Source organism: Podarcis melisellensis, assembly GCF_964234715.1.
Source record: "Podarcis melisellensis genome assembly, chromosome: 8".
NCBI lineage: Eukaryota > Metazoa > Chordata > Lepidosauria > Squamata > Lacertidae > Podarcis > Podarcis melisellensis.
The window spans coordinates 29,030,387-29,053,030 of record NC_138540.1 but is presented as its reverse complement, the minus strand read 5'-3'; the positions used below and the strand labels follow the sequence as shown (position 1 = coordinate 29,053,030).

At 44.4% G+C, this 22,644-nt stretch overlaps 1 protein-coding gene across 4 annotated transcripts in view; it reads left to right on the top strand.

Annotated features, from left to right (window-relative positions):
- Positions 1-22,644, top strand: part of AJAP1 (adherens junctions associated protein 1) — a 121,701-nt gene that overhangs the window by 74,910 nt on the left and 24,147 nt on the right. For all 4 annotated transcript variants that reach the window (XR_014171315.1, XR_014171316.1, XM_081923768.1 and 1 more), the window contains exon 3: positions 18,778-18,865. Coding sequence is in view for 2 of the 4 variants with exons in the window: in XM_081923768.1 (XP_081779894.1) it covers positions 18,778-18,865 (88 nt within the window). In the remaining 2 variants the exon portion in view is untranslated. The remainder of the gene's footprint in view (positions 1-18,777; positions 18,866-22,644) is intronic.

The following is a 22,644-nucleotide window of genomic DNA, read 5'->3' as shown; positions in this document are numbered from 1 at the left end:
CTACACATTGTGGACCTACATTAGTCATACCCATGAATTTCTTTCTCCCCCCCCCCCAAATACATTTTTATTAAATTTTATTAAATTCCACATTCATCTATACAACTCCTTTTCCACCACTCTGCCGAGCAAAGTCATACCCATGAATTTCTGTTCTGAGTAGGAACAGAATTACCAATTCAAGTCTTAAGTGGACGAGCCCATAGCCTAAATCTTTTAAATACCTAGCAACACCTCTAGCTGTGAGCCAAGTGATCTGTTTTGTTTTGTTGTTACAAAGGCCTGCCCTGTTCTGCTCCTATGGTAGAGGCTACAGAACAAGGCAGGTTAGTTGGTTCAGCACCACGGAGAGCTCCAAGTGAGCAACTTGCTCCCAACAATAGTTGGAGGTGATTTGGGTGGTTTCTGCAGAAATGCCAACATCACGGCATAAGCCTGTTGTTTGAAGCCAATGATGTTTTACTCAAAGTATTCCAATTGAAGTGAATTTCTTTTTCTTTAGTCATGTTGCTTGATTTCAGTGAACCTGCTCTAAGTAAGAGTAATGTTGGATACAACTCCAGATGACTCCATCCAGGTTCCGACTGCCTTATGGATGCCGCACAATTCCTTAATGCTGATAAGAAGTAAATTGACTTCCTCTTCCTCCTCCCCCACCAAGGGGATGAAGTGGCTCCCCTATGAAGAAAGGTTGCATCACTTGGGACTTTTTAATTTAGAGAAATGACACTCAAGAGAAACAAGTTAGAGCCCACAGAATAGCTGTTGGTAGAGCATGAGACTCTTAATCTCAAGTTCATGGGTTTGAGTCTCACATTGTAGGGGGTTGGACTAAATGACCCTCATGGTCTCTTCTGATTTTACAATAGTTCTGAGTTTATAAAATGATGCATGGCATGAAGAAAGTAGTTTGAATAAAGTTTTTCTCTCTTTCTCATAACTTTATAACTCATTGACATGCAATAAAACTGAATTCAGGACACATAAAAGGAAGTACTTCTAGACACAGTGCATAGTTAAATTATGGAACTCACTCCCACAGGAAGCAGTGAAGGCCACCAACCCAGATATTTTTCAAAGCAGATTGGGCAAATTCATGGAAGACTCAACTATTGATGACTACTAGCCATGACGGCTGTGCTCTGCCTCGATTGTCGAAGGCAATAATACTTCTGAATCCCAGTTGCTGGAAACCACAGGAGGGGAGATGGTTCTTGGGTTCAGTTCCTATTTGTAGGTTTCCCACTGAGGCATCTGTTTAGCTACTGTGGCAATAGAATGCTGGAGTAGATGGGCTGTTGGCCTGATCAAGCAGACCCTTCTTAAAATAAAATTTTTAAATTCCAGGATTTGTTGCTTCTGCTAGCAACTCAGAGCAGAAGCTAAAACTATCTGAATAGTCTGAACTATCTGAACTATCCTATCTGAAGGCCCATGCAGTATATGTATCTGATTGCTTATGCAATAATGCTTGCTGATGTATCATTCTTTAGCCTGTAGATGTCTCTGCTCAAGAGGGCAACATATGGAAGAATGTAATGCCATTTCCAACTCAGTGGTTGAAGCTTTGTCTTGTTGAAACTCATTCTGACAGATTTTGATACAGGAAAAGAAAAAAAGATTAAAGAAACAGAGCTGAGCTTTTAAGGACAGAAACATCCTTGTGGCATGAAGTTATGAAGGTGTATTCTAAAGAAGCGTTTCTCAATCTGGTGCCATCCAAATGTTTCGGCAGTACAAGCAGATATTGCCAATGGTCAGGGATAATGGGATTTGTTATTCATAAAATCCAGAGGGCACAGAGTTGGGGGAGGCTGCAAGAAAGACACATTCCATTAAATAAGATAATAGTAGGTGCATTTCCAAGTGGACATCTCTTACAGGCAGTGGTGGGAATTCCAATTGTGGTTGTGGTGGGGATACAATTAAGTCCACAGCTGCTACACCATCAGTGTATACTCCCTTAGATGGAAGACATCTCAAAAAAAAAGTAGACTTTTTTTTTTGCCCTGAACTCTAGAATCAAAAGCAATTAATTACTAAGTCAATTCTGAGTGAGGGGGTGTCCAGTAGTTGGTAATAAAAATAATGTATAAATTTGTCTTTCTTTTTAAAAATGCATTTGTACATCAGGGTTTGGGGGTGCGATTTTTTTTGGAGGAATTTAGTCCTTGTGAGTTCTGATACAAACTAATCCTATCTACGCTTCCTGGAACAATTACCAAGCCAATTCTGAGTGAGCGATGTCCTGTCATTGTTCATAAAAATACTGCATACCATTTTCTTTCTTCTTTCATTTTCATTTTTAAAAATATATTTGTACATAGAGCTTTGTGAGGAATCCATCCATTGTTCATTCTGCTGCAGGCTGATCTGAGAGAGCGAGATTAGAATGTGTTTTAAAATGTGTATTTAAATTCAGGTCAGCTTGTGACTGAACTTCGCAATTTAAATCCACATTTGGTGGTTTGTTTGTTTTTTATAAAATTTGCAGATGAATGAAAAATGAGATGAAATGGTCATAAGAAGGCATGCTTGCAAAAGTGACATCAAGTGGAAATAATATGCTTTGTCTATCCCTGTTTCATATTGGTGGAGACACTGATGACTCGAGATTATGGATGGGAGAGTAATTCATTTAGTTTATAGGGAAGACAGAGGTGACCATCTTCAGACTGGACTAGATGACCCTTGGGATTCCTTCCAACTCTACAGTTCTTTGATTCCGTTAATGCAGACCTACCAATTTGCACTTCCTGGACAGAGTAAAACACAGCTGTCTTTTCAAGTGTGTCCTCCTCCAAATGTTGTAATGCAGTCATATAACCAAAAATTCATATGTTACGGGAAAGCGTCATGTGTACACAGCCCTAGAGAGGGTGTTGGGCATCCCTTCTAAAACAAGTGCCCACCCTAGTTATTGGCCATGCTGGTTGAGGGCTGATGAGAGCTGTAGTCCAAAATGCCCATGATGGCTGCAGATGATGGGATTCATAGTCCAAAACATCCGAAAGGCACTAGCTTTGGGAAGGCTGCTGTAAAGTTCCTTCCCCTTCCCTTCAGCTAATGACCATCTGAATAGCCCCAACTCAAGAAGGCTATTTTTCATCTGGACTTCACATCATGGTTTTTTAGTAGGGATGATTTTTTTCTGGAACTCCAAAAGTGTCAGAGGACTTGAAATAACCATCCCCCCCTTCCTCATTCTTAGTAGATTCGCCTCCACAAAATCCCTCCCTTGGCTGAGATACTAAATTGTGAGTTTGATGGTCCTTTTTAAGAGGGGAAAGAAATGCCTTGTAAAAGTTGCTCCGAAGTCTCCATTACTTTTATCACCCTTGTCAATTTGATGCAGGAATCCTCTTTTTTTTTTTGCGCGCGCGGGGGGGGGGATGAAGCAGGACAGAGTTCATAACTCTTGTAGAAATAGGAGTAAGTAAAAGATGTATGATTCACTCCATGTAGAGTCGTAGAATTGTAGAGTTAGATGCGACCCCAAGGACCATCAAAACCAACCCTTGATTACTTGTGAACCTCCCTATATCTAGTGTGTGTGTGTGTGTGTGTGTGTGTGTGTGTGTTGTTTTGTTTTGCCTCTGGCAAGTGGTAGGTCAGGGAATAAGGTGGAAGGTGGTGGTTGTAAGAAGGTTTGGCTTTGGTGTCAAATGAAGAAGGGAGATTCTAACTCAGCGTTAGGAAGAACTTTCTGATGGTACGATCTGTTCAACACTGGAACGGACTCCCTCTAAAAGTGGTGGATGCTAATTTTGTTGGACGGTTTTCAGCAGAGATTGGATGGCCATCTGCCAGGGATTCTGTAGCTGTGATTCCTGCATTGCAGGGGGTTGGACTAGATGACCCTCGAGGTCCCTTCCAATGCCACACTTCTATGATTCAATGATGTTGTTTAAAACATCAGGGTGGTGGTGGGGAGAACCCTGCTCTTGCACTCAGGTCCTGCCGAGTGTTTCCCACAAATATCTGCTTGGACACTGTGAAAAGAGGATGCTGGACTAGATAGGCCATTGGCCTGACCCAGCAGACTCTTATTATGGCCTTCTGTTAGCCTTTCTTCTTCTTCTTCAAAATGCAAAATGGGAAAATTAGAGATTTCCCTACAGACTTCAGGATATTCACACCATTCTATATGTTGTTGTGCAACCCAAACCCTGCCATGTTTCTGTTCACTCACTATGCTGTGCAAAAATTCACTTATCCAAACATAAAGAATTATACCTCACTATACACACCACAGATTTGGTTATTTGAAAAGCCAGTGTTTGTCCTCTTCTTTACTTCCTTACTTGTGTGTGCTTTGGTGGTTGGTGGCAGTCATTCATGGAAGGGAGTGGGGAAAGACATTGGAGAAATCCAAGAACAGGAGAGATTGGACAAATCAGTTTTACCTTTGTCTCACTTTTTCTGGTTGGCTGCAGCCGTTTCAGGTAGAAAGCACTGGTGGTGGTGGGAAGAAAGATTTTAAAAAATAATGGATTAGAAATGCTGCCATAGAAATCAATGGAAATCATTGACTCTTTATGAGAATGCTTGCCTAATGAACCATTTCCAGGGAACACATTGTGTTTGGTCAGTAAGACCTGCATGTATTCAGTGAAGGGAAACCAAATGCCCTCAAATGGGTATTTTTCCCATTGTCCATGATCACCTGTCACTTGTGGGAGAAGATCTCCAGTAAGGCTGTATGTCAAATTTTAACCTACTGATGATTCAGATATGTAGATGTGAAATTCTTCCAAAATCTTGCTGTTGCCAACCAGGCCACAATAAGAAGATGGAGAAGTTCCTTGTTCTTTAAATCCCATTTGGACCATCAAGAAGATTCAATAGTACCAAGCATTTGGAACATAAGGAGGAACTTTCTGACAGTTAGAACTTATTTGACAAGGAACAGACTCTCTTGGAAGCTCTTGGGCTCTCCTTTGTTGGAGGTTTTTAAGTAGAAGTTGGATTGCCATATATCAGGGACTATTTAGCTGTGATTCCTGCACTGCAAGACTATGTGGCCTTTGGGGTTACTTCTAACTTTGTAATTCTATGACTCTTATAAGCTAGAGGTTACACGATTTAAGAGATTCCTATGAATACTCTCTCCCAAAAGCGCTGGACAATTTCACCCCATGTGTTGATATGTGCCCAGCTGATGGCACCCCATCAAACACATGGGGGAATTGGCACCCTTTGCAGGCAAACTCCAGTCGATCAAAGCATCTGAGGAGGGCACAGAGGAAGGGCATAATCTTGGGAGGCAGAGTGTGGCTTGTAGAGGTTTCTGAGGGCCAGATAAAAATGCCTGGATGGCTACACTAAGCCCCTGGGCCTGACCCCTGTGCTACAGTTTCAGGCTGTTAAGTAGCGAAGCTCAAGGGACATATGGTGGGATGTTTTATTATGGTGCCAGGGTCATAACTGAGAGTGACAGTAAATCATTAGAGTTTGACTAATACTGCTCCACAGTGGACATGGAGACCATTTAATGCTGCTGGCTTAGAGCAGCCCCTAATAGATTGATGCCTGGCTCTGTCTCCATCACTCCTGGGCAGCGAATCCCATAACTGCTTGGGATATTGGGGTTTGTGTGGATTTCCAATGGAAGCATCACCGAGAAGATAAATATGTGTAAGAAGAGATAAGGGGATCTGTGGTGCCCTGGTGAGAGAACCAAACTAAATGTCCAGCAAAGCTATCTCTTCACCCGGGACAATTTCCTGTTTGAATGTTCTGCCTGTAAAAGAGAAATTTGATAGTGACTGTAGAAGAGTGGGAGAGGAATAGGAGAGGTGGTGGCTGCCAAGGCCCAGCCTCATGTGACACACAGGTTTTGAGGGGCAGGCGGCAAGGCCACCCTAGGCAGAAAGAAAGGCGGAGTGGAGTCAAGCACACAACAAGTCTTGATTTATTTTTATTTTTAAATGCTTTGTGCATCTGTGTCTAATCTTGCCCCTTTATAAAAGTTATGTATTGGTGTGCATTTTTCTTTTGGTAAATCTACAATACAATACAATAAGGATTAAAGGTCCCCCCCCCAGGCTGGTGGAGCGTGTGTGTGCTGTGTCCCGTTGGTGTATTGGTGATGGTACTCACTCTGTGGGGCAGAGGGGAACACCAAAAACAGAAGGTCAAGGAGGGTCAGTGGAGGGGAGAGTGACAAACGTTCCTATTTTCCCTCTTAGGAATATTGGAGGGTATGTGATTGCTGCTCTTGGAGGGGAATGGGGATATTGCAGGCATAGGCAAACTCGGCCCTCCAGATGTTTGGGACTACAACTCCCATCATCCCTGACCACTGGACCTGTTAGCTAGGGATGATGGGATTTGTAGTCCCAAAACATCTGGAGGGCCGAGTTTGCCTATGCCTGGGATATCCTAGGTGTTTTCAACACCCTTAACTAACTACAGCTCCCAGAATTCTTTGAGGGAAGCCATGTAGAATGCATGGAATCGTAAAATGCATGGTGTGAAAATAGCATAAGAAAAGGAATAGATTAAAACTTTCCTCCCTGGACTCTTCATGATAATGATGAGTCTGATCTCAGTGGAACCCAGAGTAGTCCCCAATATACAATAATACAATGAAACTCAACATTTTTTTTTAAACCACACATCCACACGCCTGGTTGAAGATAGATGTTCTTAACTGCTGTCTAAAGACCATCAAAGTGGGGGTTCAGTCACACTTCCCAAGGGAGGGAGTTTTCTATCTGAACACCCACTGAGACATTCCTATCCATAGCTGTCAACATTTTCCTTTTTTTAAGGGAAATTCCCTGATTCCGAATAGGATTCCTTGCAAGCAAAGGGAAAAGTTGACAGCTATGTTCCTATCTCAGGCATTAAAAGAGAAGATGATGAACTATCACTGGTGGGGAAATCACAAGCAAGGCTTCCCGCACTGATCATTAAGGTTAGTAGGTATTTGTGGACCATACTTCTCTTTTACTGCCTCTCTCTCTCTATGATTCAGAACTGTGATGTCTCACCTGGCGTTTGAAGCCATACATCCACCGCCCAATAGGCTGAATTGCTACAACAACTTGTGTGTTGTTGTTTCATTTTATTGGAAATTCACAATAACCTATTTCTGGGATCAGAACACTGACCTGAGAGTATGAAGAAGCAATATTTTTCACTCCCATAAATGAAGATCATGGGTACCTTCAGCCTCTTCTCTTTTAGAGCTTGGAGCAGCAACAGGAAGGACTGTTACTGAGTAATATGCTTTGCATGCAGGCGGTATCATGTACTACTCCTGACATCTCCAAGCAGGGGCCAGGAAAAGGCAGCTAGTTGGAATCCTGGAGAGCTGCTGCCTGTCAGTGCAGACATTACTGAGCTAGATGACTTGGTGCAAAGTAGCTTGCTGTGTCTTGTTAGGAGCACCCATTGCTTAGTGATGGAGCATCTGCCTTGCGTGCAGTAGATCCCAGGTTCCATCACTCAGCCTCGACAACTCAGTTGGGTTAGAGCATGATACCGATAATACCAAGGCTACAAGTTCGATCCTTGTATGAGGCAACTGCATGTTCCTCAGTTCCAGGGGGTTGGACTAGATGATCCTCAGGATCCCTTCCAACTCTACAGTTCTATGATTCTGTGTCTCCAGGTAGGGCTGAGAAGGTCTTTTGTCCAAAAGCCAGAAGAGCCACTGCAAGTCGGTGTGGATAATATAGTGCAGGACAAGAGCTAAAAGGACCAGTGATCTGACTAAGGGCTTATCCACACTTACCCTTTGCTGTTCCCAGGCACAAGTCTGTGCATAAAAGCTCAGTGTCCATGGATTGCTGTTTGCTCCGATTGAGCTTTAAAGAGTGTCTTGTTTGCAGGGAAAGCTCTGGAACAATAAATAAATAAATAAATAAATAAATAAATAAATAAATAAAGGGAGTGTGTGCTCAGACATGGAGCTTTAAAGCGTGGACCATGTCTAGCAAGAGCAGAGGGAAAGTAAGTGTGGGTAAGTCCTCAGTGTAATGCAAATCACAAAATCATTACACCAACCAATAGTGTTAATAGGATGGAACTTCCCAAGAGGGGAAAGAGCGGACTATGTTCTAAGCCTAGAGCATAGGAAGCTGCCTTGTAATAAGTCAGACCATTGATCCATCTAGCTTAGCGCTGCCTGCACTGAGTGGCAGTAGCTCTCGTCGGTTCTGCAAATGAGTTTTCCCCAGCCCTACCTGGAGATGCCAGGGGTAGAATCTATTCTTAAGTGGTCCCTGCCTAACCCAGTGTGGACAGCACCTAACTGAAAAAGGTGTCAACATCCTGTAAATGTAGCAGCTCTTCAAAAGCTAAACTAGAGGCTTAGTGTGGGCAGCAGGTCATTCCATTGCAGCACCTCATTGACCTAACACAGCACAGTACATTCAGTCACTGGGTAGTGCTGGTGGGAGAGGTAGAAGACAGGGGTGTGTGATGGAAACACAAGCAGGGGGGTTTGTTTTCCATAACTGCTTCTGATTCGGAGGTGTCAGATTGAGAGCTCAGCAGAGAGTTTGGCCCAGTGCTTGGGGTCATGGTTTAGAATTGGGTGGGTACAAATTGAATGCCTTCAAAAGAGGAGTGGACAAATTCATGGAGGAGAATTCTACTGATGGCTACTGGCCCTGATAGCTATGCTCTGCCTCTGTGGTCGGAGACAGGAAGGCTTCTGAATTTCAGTTGCTGGAAACCACAGGAGGGGAGAGTGGCCTTGTACACAGGTCCTGTTCGTGGGTTTCCTACAGCTAGGCTTGCCATACGTTCTGGTTTTGACATGTCCTGGTTTTCGGGTGTGAAAACTGTTGGGGGGAATTTGCTGAATCCGCAAAACGTCAGGGAAAACCCGTATGTATGGCAATACAGTGGTACCTCGGGTTACATATGCTTCAAGTTACATACACTTCAGGTTACAGACTCCGCTAACACCCAGAAATAGTGCTTCAGGTTAAGAACTTTTCTTCAGGATGAGAACAGAAATCGTGCTCCGGCGGCACGGCAAGCGCAGGAGGCTCCATTAGCTAAAGTGGTGCTTCAGGTTAAGAACAGTTTCAGGTTAAGTACGGACCCCTGGAACGAATTAAGTACTTAACCCGAGGTACCACTGTACAATGGAAAAAGCAGTGAAAACAGCTCCAAAAGTTTAACATCACTATTTTGGGGGGTAGGTTTTGGGGGGAGCTCAACCATCTTGGTATCTTCCTAAAAACAGCAACAGCTCAACACCTTAGCGGGTGTCAGGAATTTTGCTTTTTGAAATATGGCAACCCTAGCTACAGCAATCTGGTTGGCTGCTGTAAGAACAGGATCCTGGACTAGATCGGCCACTGACCTGATGCAGCAGACCTCTTCTTATGTTCTTAATACAGATGATGGTGGTGGTGGAAGGTCCCTGGAACTTCAGGGCAGGCAAATTGATGCTGCAGTTATGCTTCCAGCTCTCAAAGTGACGAGTAATGTCTCAAGGTAAATCTTGTTAACGCTCAGAACATCTGAAACACCTTTTTGCTTTTTATGCAGCCTTTCGCGGTACATGCCAGGCTCAAAGCTGTGTCAAATCTCCTGGTTTAATTTACTCCCAGGAGTGCAAGAGCGGAAGAGCTTCATCTGTAAACAGAGAAACACCTCCAAGCTAAGTTAGGGTCCAGCTGCTAGCCGACTGGGGTTTTAATGCAGCCTGGCAGCGGGAGGAGAGTGGTTATCTCAGTGGTTCATTAAAGTCTCCATGGACTGAGGAAAGCTTGAGGAAATTGCTAGGTTGCTTTGAGAGCTGGAAGGAAAATGGACACCCGTTTGGAAGCTGAAAGGCAATATCTTCCCCACTGCGACTCTTTCAAGCGCCTGGGCAGCAGTTCCCAGGGGGAAGGTTTTTTGGTGCAACAGCGGCAAATGCCATATCTCATCAAAGGGAGAGCATTAAAGCAACAATTATCCCAAGCAGCCGAAGGCATGGCCATGAAAGAGCATAAGAAGAGCCTGCTGGATCAGGCCAATGACCCATTTAGTCCAGCATCCTGTTCTCACAGTGGCCAACCATATGGGTAACCTAGAAGCAGGATTCAAGCACAAGAGCCCTCTCCCCTCCTGCTATTTCTAGCACCTGGTATTCAGAAGCGTTACTTCCTCCAAGCATGGAGGCTGAGCAAAGCTATCAGGATACCCAAGCCAGCCCTCATGGCAAAATGGCCAAGCTGCATTTCCATGTCTTCCAGAACTGCACACCTTCTCTGAAAAGACACACATTTGCATTCTCTAGAGCTGCCTTATGGTTTCTTCTTCTTCTAATAATAAATTTTATTTATGCCCCACCCTCCCTGGCCAGAGCTGGGCTCAGGGCAGCCAACACCAATAAAATTACAGTAAAAACATAATGGGGGGGGGGAAACCAATTTAAAATACAGGTTAAAATGCAATTTAAAATGCAGCCTCATTTTAAAAGTAGCCCATAGATCAAAACCATAAAGGGAGGGAAACATAAGAGTCAGACCAAGTCCAAACCAGAGGCCAGGCGGAACAGCTCTGTCTTACAGGCCCTGCGGAAAGATGTCAAGTCCCGCAGGGCCCTAGTCTCTTGTGACAGAGCATTCCACCATGTTGGGGCCAGTGCTGAAAAGGCCCTGGCCCTAGTTAAAACCAATCTAACCTCCTTGAGGCTCAGGACCTCCAAAGTGTTGTTATTTGTGGACCATAAGGTCCTCTGCGGGGCATACCAGGAGAGGTGGTCCCATAGGTACATGGGTCCTAGGCCGCATAGGGCTTTAAAGGTCAAAACCAGCACCTTAAACCTGACCCTGTACTCCACTGAGAGCCAGTGCAGGAAATGGTTTGCAAACACATCACCCCCTCCCCCAGCCACCTCTGTTCTTTCTCGTACTGATTTTAAGGCCATATTATGAGGGCAAACCACAAACCCATCTCCCAATTCAGTATCTGATGCAGAGGGGCTGCAGTTTTGACTCCTTCAGTAGTTCTGGAAGGGAGAAGAGGGTAATGCTATCCCTTCTACTATCCCTTCTAGAGGCATTCAGGGGAGAATGAGTGACACCAGCCAGACTTTCACTGCTGTGAATATGTCACTGAGGCCATCAACACAACTGATGGCTTAGGGGGAGGAGGCAGCAATGCTTCTGAATCCCAATTACTGGAGGGGAGGGTGCTCTTGTATTTGGGTCTTGCTTGTGGGCTTCCCAGAAGAGGCATCTGGTTGGCCACTGAGAGAACAGGATGCTAGACTAAAGAATCATTCTGCCTGATCCAGCAGGGCTTTTCCGTAGTGTGAGCAGCCCCTCACTGCCATTATAAGCTCTTTCTCCCAAAATGAACCCTTAGGAATACTAGAAGAGCTCTGCTGGATCTGGCCAAAGGCTTATCTAGCCCAACATCCTGTTCTCACAATGGCCAACCAGATGTCTATTTCAGGAGAGTAACTACTACTGGTAGAAGGGATGCGGGTGGTGCTGTGGGTTAAACCACAGAGCCTAGGGCTTGCTGATCAGAAGGTCGGTGGTTCAAATCCCCACAATGGGGTGAGCTCCCATTGCTCGGTCCCTGCTCCTGCCAACCTAGCAGTTCAAAAGCATGTCAAAGTGCAAGTTGATAAATAGGTACTACTCTGGCAGGAAGGTAAACGACGTTTCCGTGTGCTGCTCTGGTTCACCAGAAGCGGCTTAGTCATGCTGGTCAAATGATCCGGAAGCTGTACGCCGGCTCCCTCGCCCAATGAATTGAGATGAGCGCTGCAACCCCAGAGTCGGCCACGACTGGACCTAACGGTCAGGGGCCCCTTTACCTTTACTTAACTACTACTGGTAAGGTGCTCAGCTTGTGGTCCTCCGCATGTTGGACTACCAGATGGACTACATTTTTTTGGACTACATTACCCATCATTCCCTGACCAATCGCCATGCTGGCAAGAGCTGATGGGAGTTGGGAGTCCCTGTGCCCTGTAGTAGTGCAAAACCACACCTTTGATTTCTGCTTTGTGCTTTTAAAACCATCTGAGAAAACTGAGCACGGAGCGTGCAATTTGCAGTGGAGAGACCCTTCTCCTGTCTGCCATTACCCCTTCTGCAAATCCTACTCTCCACCTTCCAAATGTTTTCCACCCAGAAGGGATTTGCAATGTAAATATAGGGCTGGAGGGAGTTGCGGAGGATAGAGTTAAACACTCTCCTTTTGCTCAAAACTCCAATCTTGCAAATTGTTCCCTCCTGGCTGAGACTGGCATAGGCAGCTGTCAGACTTTAAAGGCATGAGGCTGAGATGGAACGTGTCATTCCTCCCTCAGCTTTGGAAACAAATAGAGGATTTTATGGACAGTTGCTGATCTGGCTGGCTGCGCCTGGCATTATGTTCAATTAAAGCGATAAAAAGGCAAAGTGTGCTGCTGTAAAAAATAGATTAATGTATGTGTTTCCAGAAGGGAGAGGAAGAGAGGAAAGGCTATCAAAATGTTGATGAGAGATCAACAATAATATTTGATAGTGGGACATCTTGTCATTCAGTCCTAGTAACCTGCTCTCAACAGTGGGCAGCAGAAGTGTCTAGGAAGTTCACAAGTAGAATATGGATACGGAAGTCATCACTTTTGCTTGCCCACGGCATCTGGTATGCTGCTCCTGTTTATGGAAGTGCTGTTGTTGTTGTTGATGATGATGATGATGTTGAATTCTATCCAACCAAGTTCAAACTGGAGTAGAAGAATTGAAATTAATGGACATGTTCATAGAATCATAGAATGACAGAATGTTAGTGAATGTTACCGGGCATGTTAGTGAATTCCATTTATTTACATGATTCTGCTCTGAGTAGAATTTTGTATTAGTGCTAGTTATATAGTTGCTTTATATAGGGCAATCTCTAGGTCAGGGATGCCCAACAGCGATTGCTATAAAAGAAAAGAAAAGCATTGAAAGGCTCTGCTCCCCCCCCCCCGGCACTTTCTCCATGTTTCAGTGTTGCGTCAAATGGGCGTTAATTTTTTTCTATTTGTGGTGGCGACTTCTGTTACTGCAGTCTGGTTGTTTACAGTAGTGATGCTGTAGGTGAGTGATCCCCCCCCCTAGAAAAAGCTCAACAACTCCCCCCCCCCAAAAAATATAGGCTTTCTCCCCCCTAAAGAAAGCTCAGCAACAGTGTTTTTATACTGGGAGTAGATTGCAGTTTCTTGGGATTTGGAAGTGCCTGTTCTAGGTGATTTACAACCAAGTTTTTAAAGAACTTTAAAAAAGGAACTATCACTAAATCATCATAACAATATAAAAAATTGTGGTAACTTTGTGGGCTCAGGGAGTGGTGTCATGACTAAGAGCACATCCCATAAGGGCATAAGAAGTCTAGCATCCTGTTCTCACAGTGGCCACTCTGTGTTGGGAAGTCTGCAAGCAGGATTCAAGCACAAGAGCACTCTTCCCCTCCTGTGGCTTCCAGATACTGGTATTCAGAAGCATTACTGCCTCTGCTTCTGAGCTATCCAGTTTGCATCGAAAGGTAATTTTATCAACTTTGCACTTTCCAAAACAGCATGAGAACTGAAACACAGGCATCCTTCAAAACCTGCATGTATCTTAATTTTGCAATGCCATGTTCCAACCAAATAATGTCTGAAAAAATGCATATATTAGGGGAAAGCATGCCTACCAATGGCGATACAGTGGTACCTTGGGTTAAGAACTTAATTCGTTCTGGAGGTCCATTCTTACCTATAACTGTTCTTAACCTGAAGCACCACTTTAGATAATGGGGCATCCCACTGCCGCCACACAATTTCTGTTCTCACCCTGAAGCAAAGTTCTTAACCCGAGGTACTATTTCTGGGTTAGCGGAGTCTGTAACCTGAAGCGTCTGTAACCTGAAGTGTCTGTAACCCTAGGTACCACTGTATTTGTGAAAAACAACTTTCAAAATGCACTATACCACTTGCAAAAATCTGCCAGTTTGTCAAAACAAAATTCAGGCAAAAAAAAATAAATCTGTTCATTAGGAGAAATTTGCATCGAAAAGCCAATGAATTTTCAGGAGGATTTTTTTAAAAAAAATAATTTTCACAAATAGCTGCAGAAATATGAAGAAGTAAATTTAAGGCTGTAGAGATGAAAAACTGAGAGAACTGAAATGTTCCCTAATCTGGATCAGAGCTCCGAATCCAGAACTTTTTGCTGAAAATACTGAATTTTGTACTGAAAAGTCCTAGCAACCCCTTTGAAAATGCCGGTACTACTCCCCCCCAAAAAATTATTATTATTTTCTTCCCTGATAGCTAGGGAGCTCTGATGGCCTTGGCAAATTCTCTGGTGGTCAGCGGTTCTGCTCTCGTAGCCCCTGACTGTAGTTACCTTCTCTGGAGCCCCATTTCTAGCAGTGTTATGTTCTGTACATGTCTGAGTCGCCTGTTATTCCTCTAGACTACCCGACCTAACAAAACAACTTGAAGGAGAGCAAGAAAATAAAGAGTCCATTGCAGCTATCATTACCCAAACAGCTTGGCAGCAGTCATCTCAGTGACTCACGCTAACAAAGGTGACCTTGGCTTTTATTATATGAGATTGCCAGCATCCGCATCTCTGAGCCTTTGATTGATACTTGTGATGCGTCTTGGCAGAAGGGACCATGGTGCTTCCTAAGAGGCATCTCTGCTTGCTGGCATTTGCAGGGATCTCAGCTACTACTACCAACATCACCCAATTGCCTAGGTGGTGTAGGTATTAGTCATTGCCAGGGCTGTTGGGAACTTATTATTAGGTATCATATCATAGAATTATAGTTCACAAGGGACATCTAATCCACTTCCTGCAATGCAAGAATCTTTTGCCCAATGTGGGGCTTGAACTCACAACTTTGAGATTATGTGTCATGTGATCAACTGACTGAGCTATCCGGGCAATTCTATGGTTCTTCCTCTTCTTCCTCTTCTTGTTACAATTTATCATCCACCCTTCACCCTAAGATCCCAGGGCAGGTCACAGCAATTAAAACACAGCACGGATATAAAAACACAATATTATACCATATTAAAAACAGTTACAAAATTGAAAATTAAAAGAAATAAGGTGGGTCACAGAATCATGGAGTTGGAAGGGATCACAAGGGTCATAAAATCCAACACCCTTGTAATACAGGCATCACAGCTAAAGGAGCTTTGAAAGATGGCTATCCAACCTCTGTTTAGAAACTTTCTGTGAATGATAGTCCACCACCTCCCAAGGGTCCTAGAGATATCCATCTCAGGTGCATCTTCAGCATTTGCTGAAAGCTGATTTACAAAGGTGCCAGACATACCTCTCCTGAGCCATCATCACCCTGAGCTTCTGATGGTTGAAGAGCTACCAAGAGGGCCCCCCTCCAATCTTAGCACTTGGGAGGCTCTGTGGGGAAGGAGGTCTCTTGGGTATTTGGGGCCTGAGTCATTTAGACAAATCATCGTTTAGACAAATGGTTATTAGAGAAAGTCATTAGACTAATTCAAGGATGTAAAGGCTATCAGTGGCTACTAGTCATGGTGATGATACTTTGGCTGGAGGCTGTATACTTCTGATAATCAGTTGCTGGAAACCACAGAAAGGGATAATACTAATACTAATACTAATACTAATACTAATACTAATATATTATTATTATTATTATTTATACCCCACCCATCTGGCTGGGTTTCCCCAGCCACTCTGCACGGCTTCCAACAAAATATTAAAATACAGTGGTCTGTTAAACATTAAAAGCTTCCCTAAACAGGGCTGCCTTCAGATGTCTTCTAAAAGTCTGCTAGTTGTTGTTCTCTTTGACATTTGGTGGGAGGGCATTCCATAGGGCGGGTGCCACTACTGAGAAGGCCCTCTGCCTGGTTCCCTGTAACTTGACTTCTCGCAGTGAGGGAACTGCCCAAAGGCCCTCGGAGATGGACCTCAGTGTCTGGGCAGAACGATGGGGGTGGAGATGCTACTTCAGGTATCCTGGAGTGCTCTTGCACTTGGGTCCTGATTGTGGGCTTCTTACAATTGATCACTGCTGCTGACCCTTCCTTTCAGTCTCTGCTGCACCTGTGTAACAGGACAGGGAGCTATCAGTTACAACCGAAAGAAAATTTCCATCAGTTGCAAACAACACTTCCCTTCTTCAGTGACTTTTTCCCAGCACACATTGCAAGAAAAAAAGGTGGTATACTGAGATTGACATCACCCACCATGGCCCTCAATTACCCTAAACCATTGCCCTCACTTGCCTTCAGTATGTCATAATGCAGGCAACTCCAGCTGACTATACAGTGTTGTGATAGCCAAGTGGGTGGAACTATCAATGTGACTAAAGCAAGAAGGCATGAGAAGCATCCATAAAAGTTGTGCACAGGAGGCAGTGCATCAGTCTCATAATCTGAAGGTCCCGAGTTTGAACTTGAGAGAGGACAGCTTGCAGCTGTCTTATTTTTGAGTGTTGCAGTGCATTGGGCTAGAACCAGGAGAGACCAGGGTTCAAATCTCCACTCAGCCATGAAGCTCACTGGTTGACCTTGGGGGCCACTCACTGCCTCTCAGCCTAACCTACCTCACAGGGTTGTTGTGGGAATTAAATGAGGGGTGGGGAGAACCATGTATGTCACCTTGAGCTCCTTGGAGAAATGGGTTGGTATATAAATGCAGTCAATAAATAAAATAAGTATCATCTGAAAAAGAGAGAGGAAATAATGGCAGTGAAGAGGAATAGATTTTTGAGGGGTGGGTAACAATTTGATCCAACTGAAATGGCTAGCTTCTACCCGAAAACCTAAGCAGCAGAAGATTGGGCAATGCTCTAGTGCTCTCTGGGACTGAGATTGCTCCAATTGTCTGTGTTAAGCTGATCATATAGTATCGCTGATGGCCCAGAGAGGAGTTAATCAACATGAATGACTCTTGCCGACGGTGGCCCTCTGCGGCAAGACAAAGAAAGACACAAGTAGCAAAATAGCTGCTCTCTATTATGACACTTCTCTGCCTGAATGGCACAGGAAATATCCTCGGAAGTTAAGGCATGTCACAACAGCCATCAGCTGCAGAGGGTGACTGGTTTGAAGCTGCGAAGTGTGATACCTGCTTCCTCTGAGCTAACCCTCTTTTGGATTTCTCCTTCTTACGAACTGTGGGGGAATCAAGTCTGGGAAGCACTGCCAAAGGAGGGTTTTCTTTCTTTCTTTCTTTCTTTCTTTCTTTCTTTCTTTCTTTCTTTCTTTCTTTCTTTCTTTCTTTCTTTCTTTCTTTCTTTCTTTCTTTCTTTCTTTCTTTCTTTCTTTCCTTCCTTCCTTCCTTCCTTCCTTCCTTCCTTCCTTCCTTCCTTCCTTCCTTCCTTCCTTCCTTCCTTCCTTCCTTCCTTCCTTCCTTGTCTTTTCTTCTTTTTGACTTTATTCTTTTTTAGACTAAGCGGCCATTTTATCTTAGAATATTATAAAAAAGATACGTTGTGATGGGTTTGTATTTTTGTATAGCTATGAATTAATAGGTTTTTTAAAAATATATGAGTTTGACCAAACTGCGGGAGGCAGTGGAAGACAGGAGTGCCTGGAGTGCTCTGGTCTATAGGGTCACAAAGAGTCAGACATGACTAAACAACTAAACAACAACAACATGGGACCCTCTGTCTATACTCATCTATGAAGAATCCCTCTTGGAACAATTTGTAGAGGACAAGGTCTAGGGCCCCATAGGCAGCACACCTACAACCCCCATGCCCTAGCAAGGCTGGATGCAGGGTTTGAACTCACAGGGTCCATTACAAACAGAAGCACAGATGCTGTGTTTATTCCGCAAAGAAACACTTGGGGGCTCAGGATCAAACTAAAACTAGAATTAAGTCTTCTTTGCTTTTCCTTCGACTGGCAGGCTATGACCCTCCTGTTCAGACACACATTTGGAAACGAAGTTGCAGATGATGCTGAGTACCACTGTATATAATTTTTGCATTTTATAATGATGTTTTAAAATAGAATCATAGACCAGCAGAATTCAAATGGACCCCAAGTGTCATCCAGTCCAGCCGACAGCATTGCAGGAATCACAGCTCAAGGCAGATGGCTATCCAACCCCTGTTTAAATACCTCTCATGAAGAAGAGCCCAGCACCCTCCAAAGGCCTTCTATTCCATTGTCAAACAGCTCTTACTGCCAGAAAGTTATTCTTAATGCTTAGCTGTGATTTCATTTTTTTAATTATTCCATTGGTTCAGATCCTGCACTGCAGCAGCAGCAGAAAAGAAGCTTTCTCCATCTTCCATGGCACGGCCCTTTAGATATCTGAAGAGCGCTTTCATATCATCTACCAGTCTTCATTTCTCCAGGCTAGACATACCCAGCTCCTTTGGCTGTTCCTCATTAGCAGCAGAAAATAAATGGTGGAAGCCATCTTGAATCCCAGCTTGGGAGAAAGGCAGGATAAGAATGTTAGATAAATAAATAAGTAAAAAATTATACTTCAATGATGTATTTTGAATTGTTTTAACCCACCCTGGGACCTTAGGATGAAGGGTAGAAAAGAACTTAGAATAATAAGATAAAAAATTATCATTATGAAATAAAACAATAGACAAAAACCAACCTCTCCCACCTTTAAAATGCCCCATTTTCATGAGGACAGACAGGCTGGTGTCACCACTATGGACCAGCCTCCACTGTTGTTGGCCCAAGCAGAAGCTTGGACATCCCATCCCACTCGGGTCTAGGTGCTTGTAGAGGGGAGGGTTGGTTCACTCACTGCATATTCAAGATTTCTTTTGCTTCCAGTATACATCTCCATTCTCCCTTTATTTTTATTTCCTCTACAGGTCTGGCCGTCCATCAGATTATCACCATCACCGTCTCCCTCATCATGGTCATTGCTGCTCTGATAACGACGCTCGTCTTAAAAAATTGGTAAGGATCTTCCACCACATGAGTTTGGCCTGTATGTGGGCTGAAAGGAGGGAACTGTGTAGCAGCTGAGGATACTGGGCTACACAGTTTCTGTATTGCTTCTGTATTGCAGTTGCAGGAAAATGAGGGTGGGGAGAGTGCTTTTGTGCTTGGGTCATGATGGTGCGCTTCCTATAGGCCTCTGATTGGCCACTGTGAGAACAGGATGCTGGACTAGATGGGCCATTCACCTGATCCAGCAGGCCCATCTGATTTTCTTAAGAGACAATGCAAAAATCTGGACCAGACCATGGTTTTTTTATTATTTCTCTGCTAAGTCATTGATTTTCTTCCAAGTCTCCTAGTCTTTGACCACCCTTCAGCATCAACCTGCATGGAATTGTGGGGTGGACTCCTCCTCTCTTTGGGTGGTCAGAACATGTTCTTCCCTTTGATTTGATTTCCTGAAGACCCATATGGGCAATCTGAAGGATGTAGACCTCGTGCAGCCCTTGACTGACTTCAGGGACCCCCACGACCCATTCTACACTCCCCACTGCCCAGATGATTGGCTGAAGTGCTCAGATGGGAATGTTCCTCAGCTGTCCTCAGTGCCAATTAACTGGGCAGAGCAGCTGATGGGGAGATTGTTATAGACTAAAACACTGAGAACCCACTGCATGCCTCCTCCTTGACCACTGTTCCCAGAGCTGATATGCTGGGAAGTGTGGTGGGAAGAATGGACTCTCCCTACCGCCATGCATGAGTGGGGAGGAAGGGTGGGTGTTTGTGGTGGTGAGGTGGCTGTTTGTATGTGCGTTAGCAATAACTTTCTGATAGTAAGAGCTGTTTAGCAGTGGAAAGGTGGTGAACTCTCCTTCACCACCAGCTGGGAGCCAGTGTGGTGTAGTGGTTAGGAGAAGTGGACTCGTAATCTGGTGAACCGGGTTCGCTTCCCCATTCCTCCACATGCAGCTGCTGGGTGACCTTGGGCTAGACACACTTCTCTGAAGTCTCTCAGCCTCAGTCACCTCGCAGAGTGTTTGTTGTGGGGGAGGAAGGGAAAGGAGATTGTTAGCCGCTTTGAGACTCCTTAAGGGGAGTGAAAGGTGGGATATCAAGTCCAAACTCCTCCTCCTTCTCCTCCTTCTCCTCCTCCTCCTTTATTGGAGGTTTTTAAACAGAGTTTGGGTGGACATCTGTCAGGGATTCCTTAGCTGTGATTCCCACCTTGCAGGGTGTTAGATTAGCTAATCCTCTCCCCCCCCGCAAAAAAAATTTGCCTTGTGGCCTCTTCCAACTCTACAGTCCTATGATGTCTATTATTTTGGGCAAAGCAGACATAGTAACACAGCTGGCCTTGTCTTGGAGCGCTAGCAAAAGCCCTGCTGCACCAGGAGGCTTGTTCATCATTACAAAAATATGAGGGAGGATGGCAAATGACAGGAACGCAGATGGGCAAAGGGACCCATGGAGGAGCTACAGCAGCTAGAGATTGAAAGGGCAACACCCTGTGTCAGGAACAAGGTGTGTGTCAATCTTACTTCCATAAGAGCAATCTTTTTTATGGCACCTCCTCACTGGGGTGGAGCAAAATATCCATATGTGCCTGATTCAATGCTGGAGGCAGAATGACTCATTTCCTGTTTGGGAAGAAGCAAGACCAGAGCTCTGACTCATGCAGAGACACAGGGGGAAGCATCCTCCAAGGACAGATTATCCTCCCTCTCCCTGCTTTGCCCTATATTTCTTTTGCAATTGCCCCATCTTTCTTTTGCAGGATTCAGTCTCCTCTGAGCTTCCAATGAGTTCAGGGAACATGTACCCAGTTTTTTTAAAAAATTATTTATTTATGCATTTCCCCAATCAATTAATGGAAATGACCACACTCAAGCGGAGAGCCCCCCTCCACCTAAATGCCTTGCAAGGACTAGATTGTTTTACATGCCTCACATCTCCAAGCTTTTTTGTTTTCATCCAGCCTCATTTGCAGGCCTTTCTTCTCTGACATCCACTATGCATATAGTAAAATGGGTTACGTCTTAGCTCCAGGCACTGCTGCCGTTACCTATTTTCCTAGTCAATCTGACCTACTTTGAGGTCAGCCTTACTCACTCTCATAATGTGATGCACCTCTGGGAGAAAGAAAGGAGTTAGACGGTTGTGCAGCTTTCCTTCTCTCGAAGGCTGCTCCCAGGCCTCTTCCCTGCTTGAAAAATATGTTCCCTAATAGCTTCAAACCTGTGGCATTCCGTGGCATAATTTGTCCCGGTTGTTCTGACACTCAGCTCAAGTGATGGGGGCTGAATCAGATGAAGAGACTGCAAGTAAATTGGGAAAATCATCCAGGAAGATCGCTCTCCATTGCCCTATCTGCCCCCATTGGGCTTGTCAAAAGGGATTAAGGAGAATTCCCGGGGTGAAACATGCCAGCGTTTTCCCCAAAACCATCTTCCAAATCACAGGCATCTGTGAGCTCAAATCCTACTTGGATGTTATAAGGAAAGCAGCAGCAGGAAAAAAACAACCAACCAACTAAATTAAAACATCACTTTGTGTTCCTAGAGCATTGCCACATATAAGTTCCCTGAGGCCTGAATTTTGGGCCCCACAGTTTAAGAAGAAGATGAACAAGCTGGAAGGTGTGCAGAGGAGGGCAACCAAGATGAACAAGGGCCTGGAAACCAAGCCTTATGAGGAATGGTTGAAGGAGAAGGGGATGTTTAGCCTGGAGAAGAGAAGACTGAAAGGTGATATGAGAGCCATCTGCACATAACTGAAGGGCTACCATATGCAGGATGGAGCAAGCTTGTTTGCTGCTGCTTCAGAGGGTAGAACCCGAACTATTGGATTCGAATTACAACAAAGGTGATCCCAATTAAACATTGGGAAGAACTTTCTGGTGGTGAAAGCTGTTCACCAGTGGGATGTTCTCTCTTGAAAGGTGGTGGACTCTCCTTCATTGTTTGGGTGGCCATCTGTCAGGGATTCCTTAGCTGTGATTCCTGTATCACAGAGGGTTGGGCTCGATGACCTTTGGACTTCAGCCCAACTCTACAGTTTTGTGATTCTACAGTTCAAATCCTTCTCAGCCATGAAGCTAACTTGGGTCAGTCACCATGACTCATATCCAATGCTGTGATTCTGCTCATGCAACAGACCCCTGCTTGCAAAGTGTAACTCCCCACTCCTCTCCCATGCCCTCCGGCATTTCTCTGATGAAAATAGGGACATCCCATTCCATAATGATAATTTTACTATTTATGCCCCACGCATCCTACTGGGTTGCCCCAGCCACTCTGGGCAGCTTCCAATCTATATAAAAACACAATAAAACAATTCAGAAACCGGGACGGCTTCACTAAATCAAGGACATCCTTGGAAAATAGGGAGACTTGGAGGGACTGCTGTCCTTTCCCATGCAGCCTCCTGCCTACAATCTCAAATTCAGCACCAGAAGTTTGGATATCTGTTTGGAGAAGATTTTGGATGGGGGAGAAAACAGGAAGGGTAAGAAGCACTGCAAGAGTGGAAGGCTACTCATGCAGGATGGGCTGCCACCAAATAGCTCATAATAATCTACCTTGCTAAAAAGAAGAGACATCACCTTGCCAACAAAGGTCTGTATAGTTAAAGCTATGGTTTTCCCAGTAGTGATGTATGGAAGTGAGAGCTGGACCATAAAGAAGGCTGATAGCCAAAGAATTGATGCTTTTGAATTAGGGTGTTAGAGGAGACTCTTGAGAGTCCCATAGACTGCAAGAAGATCAAACCTCTCCCTTCTTAAGGAAATCAGCCCT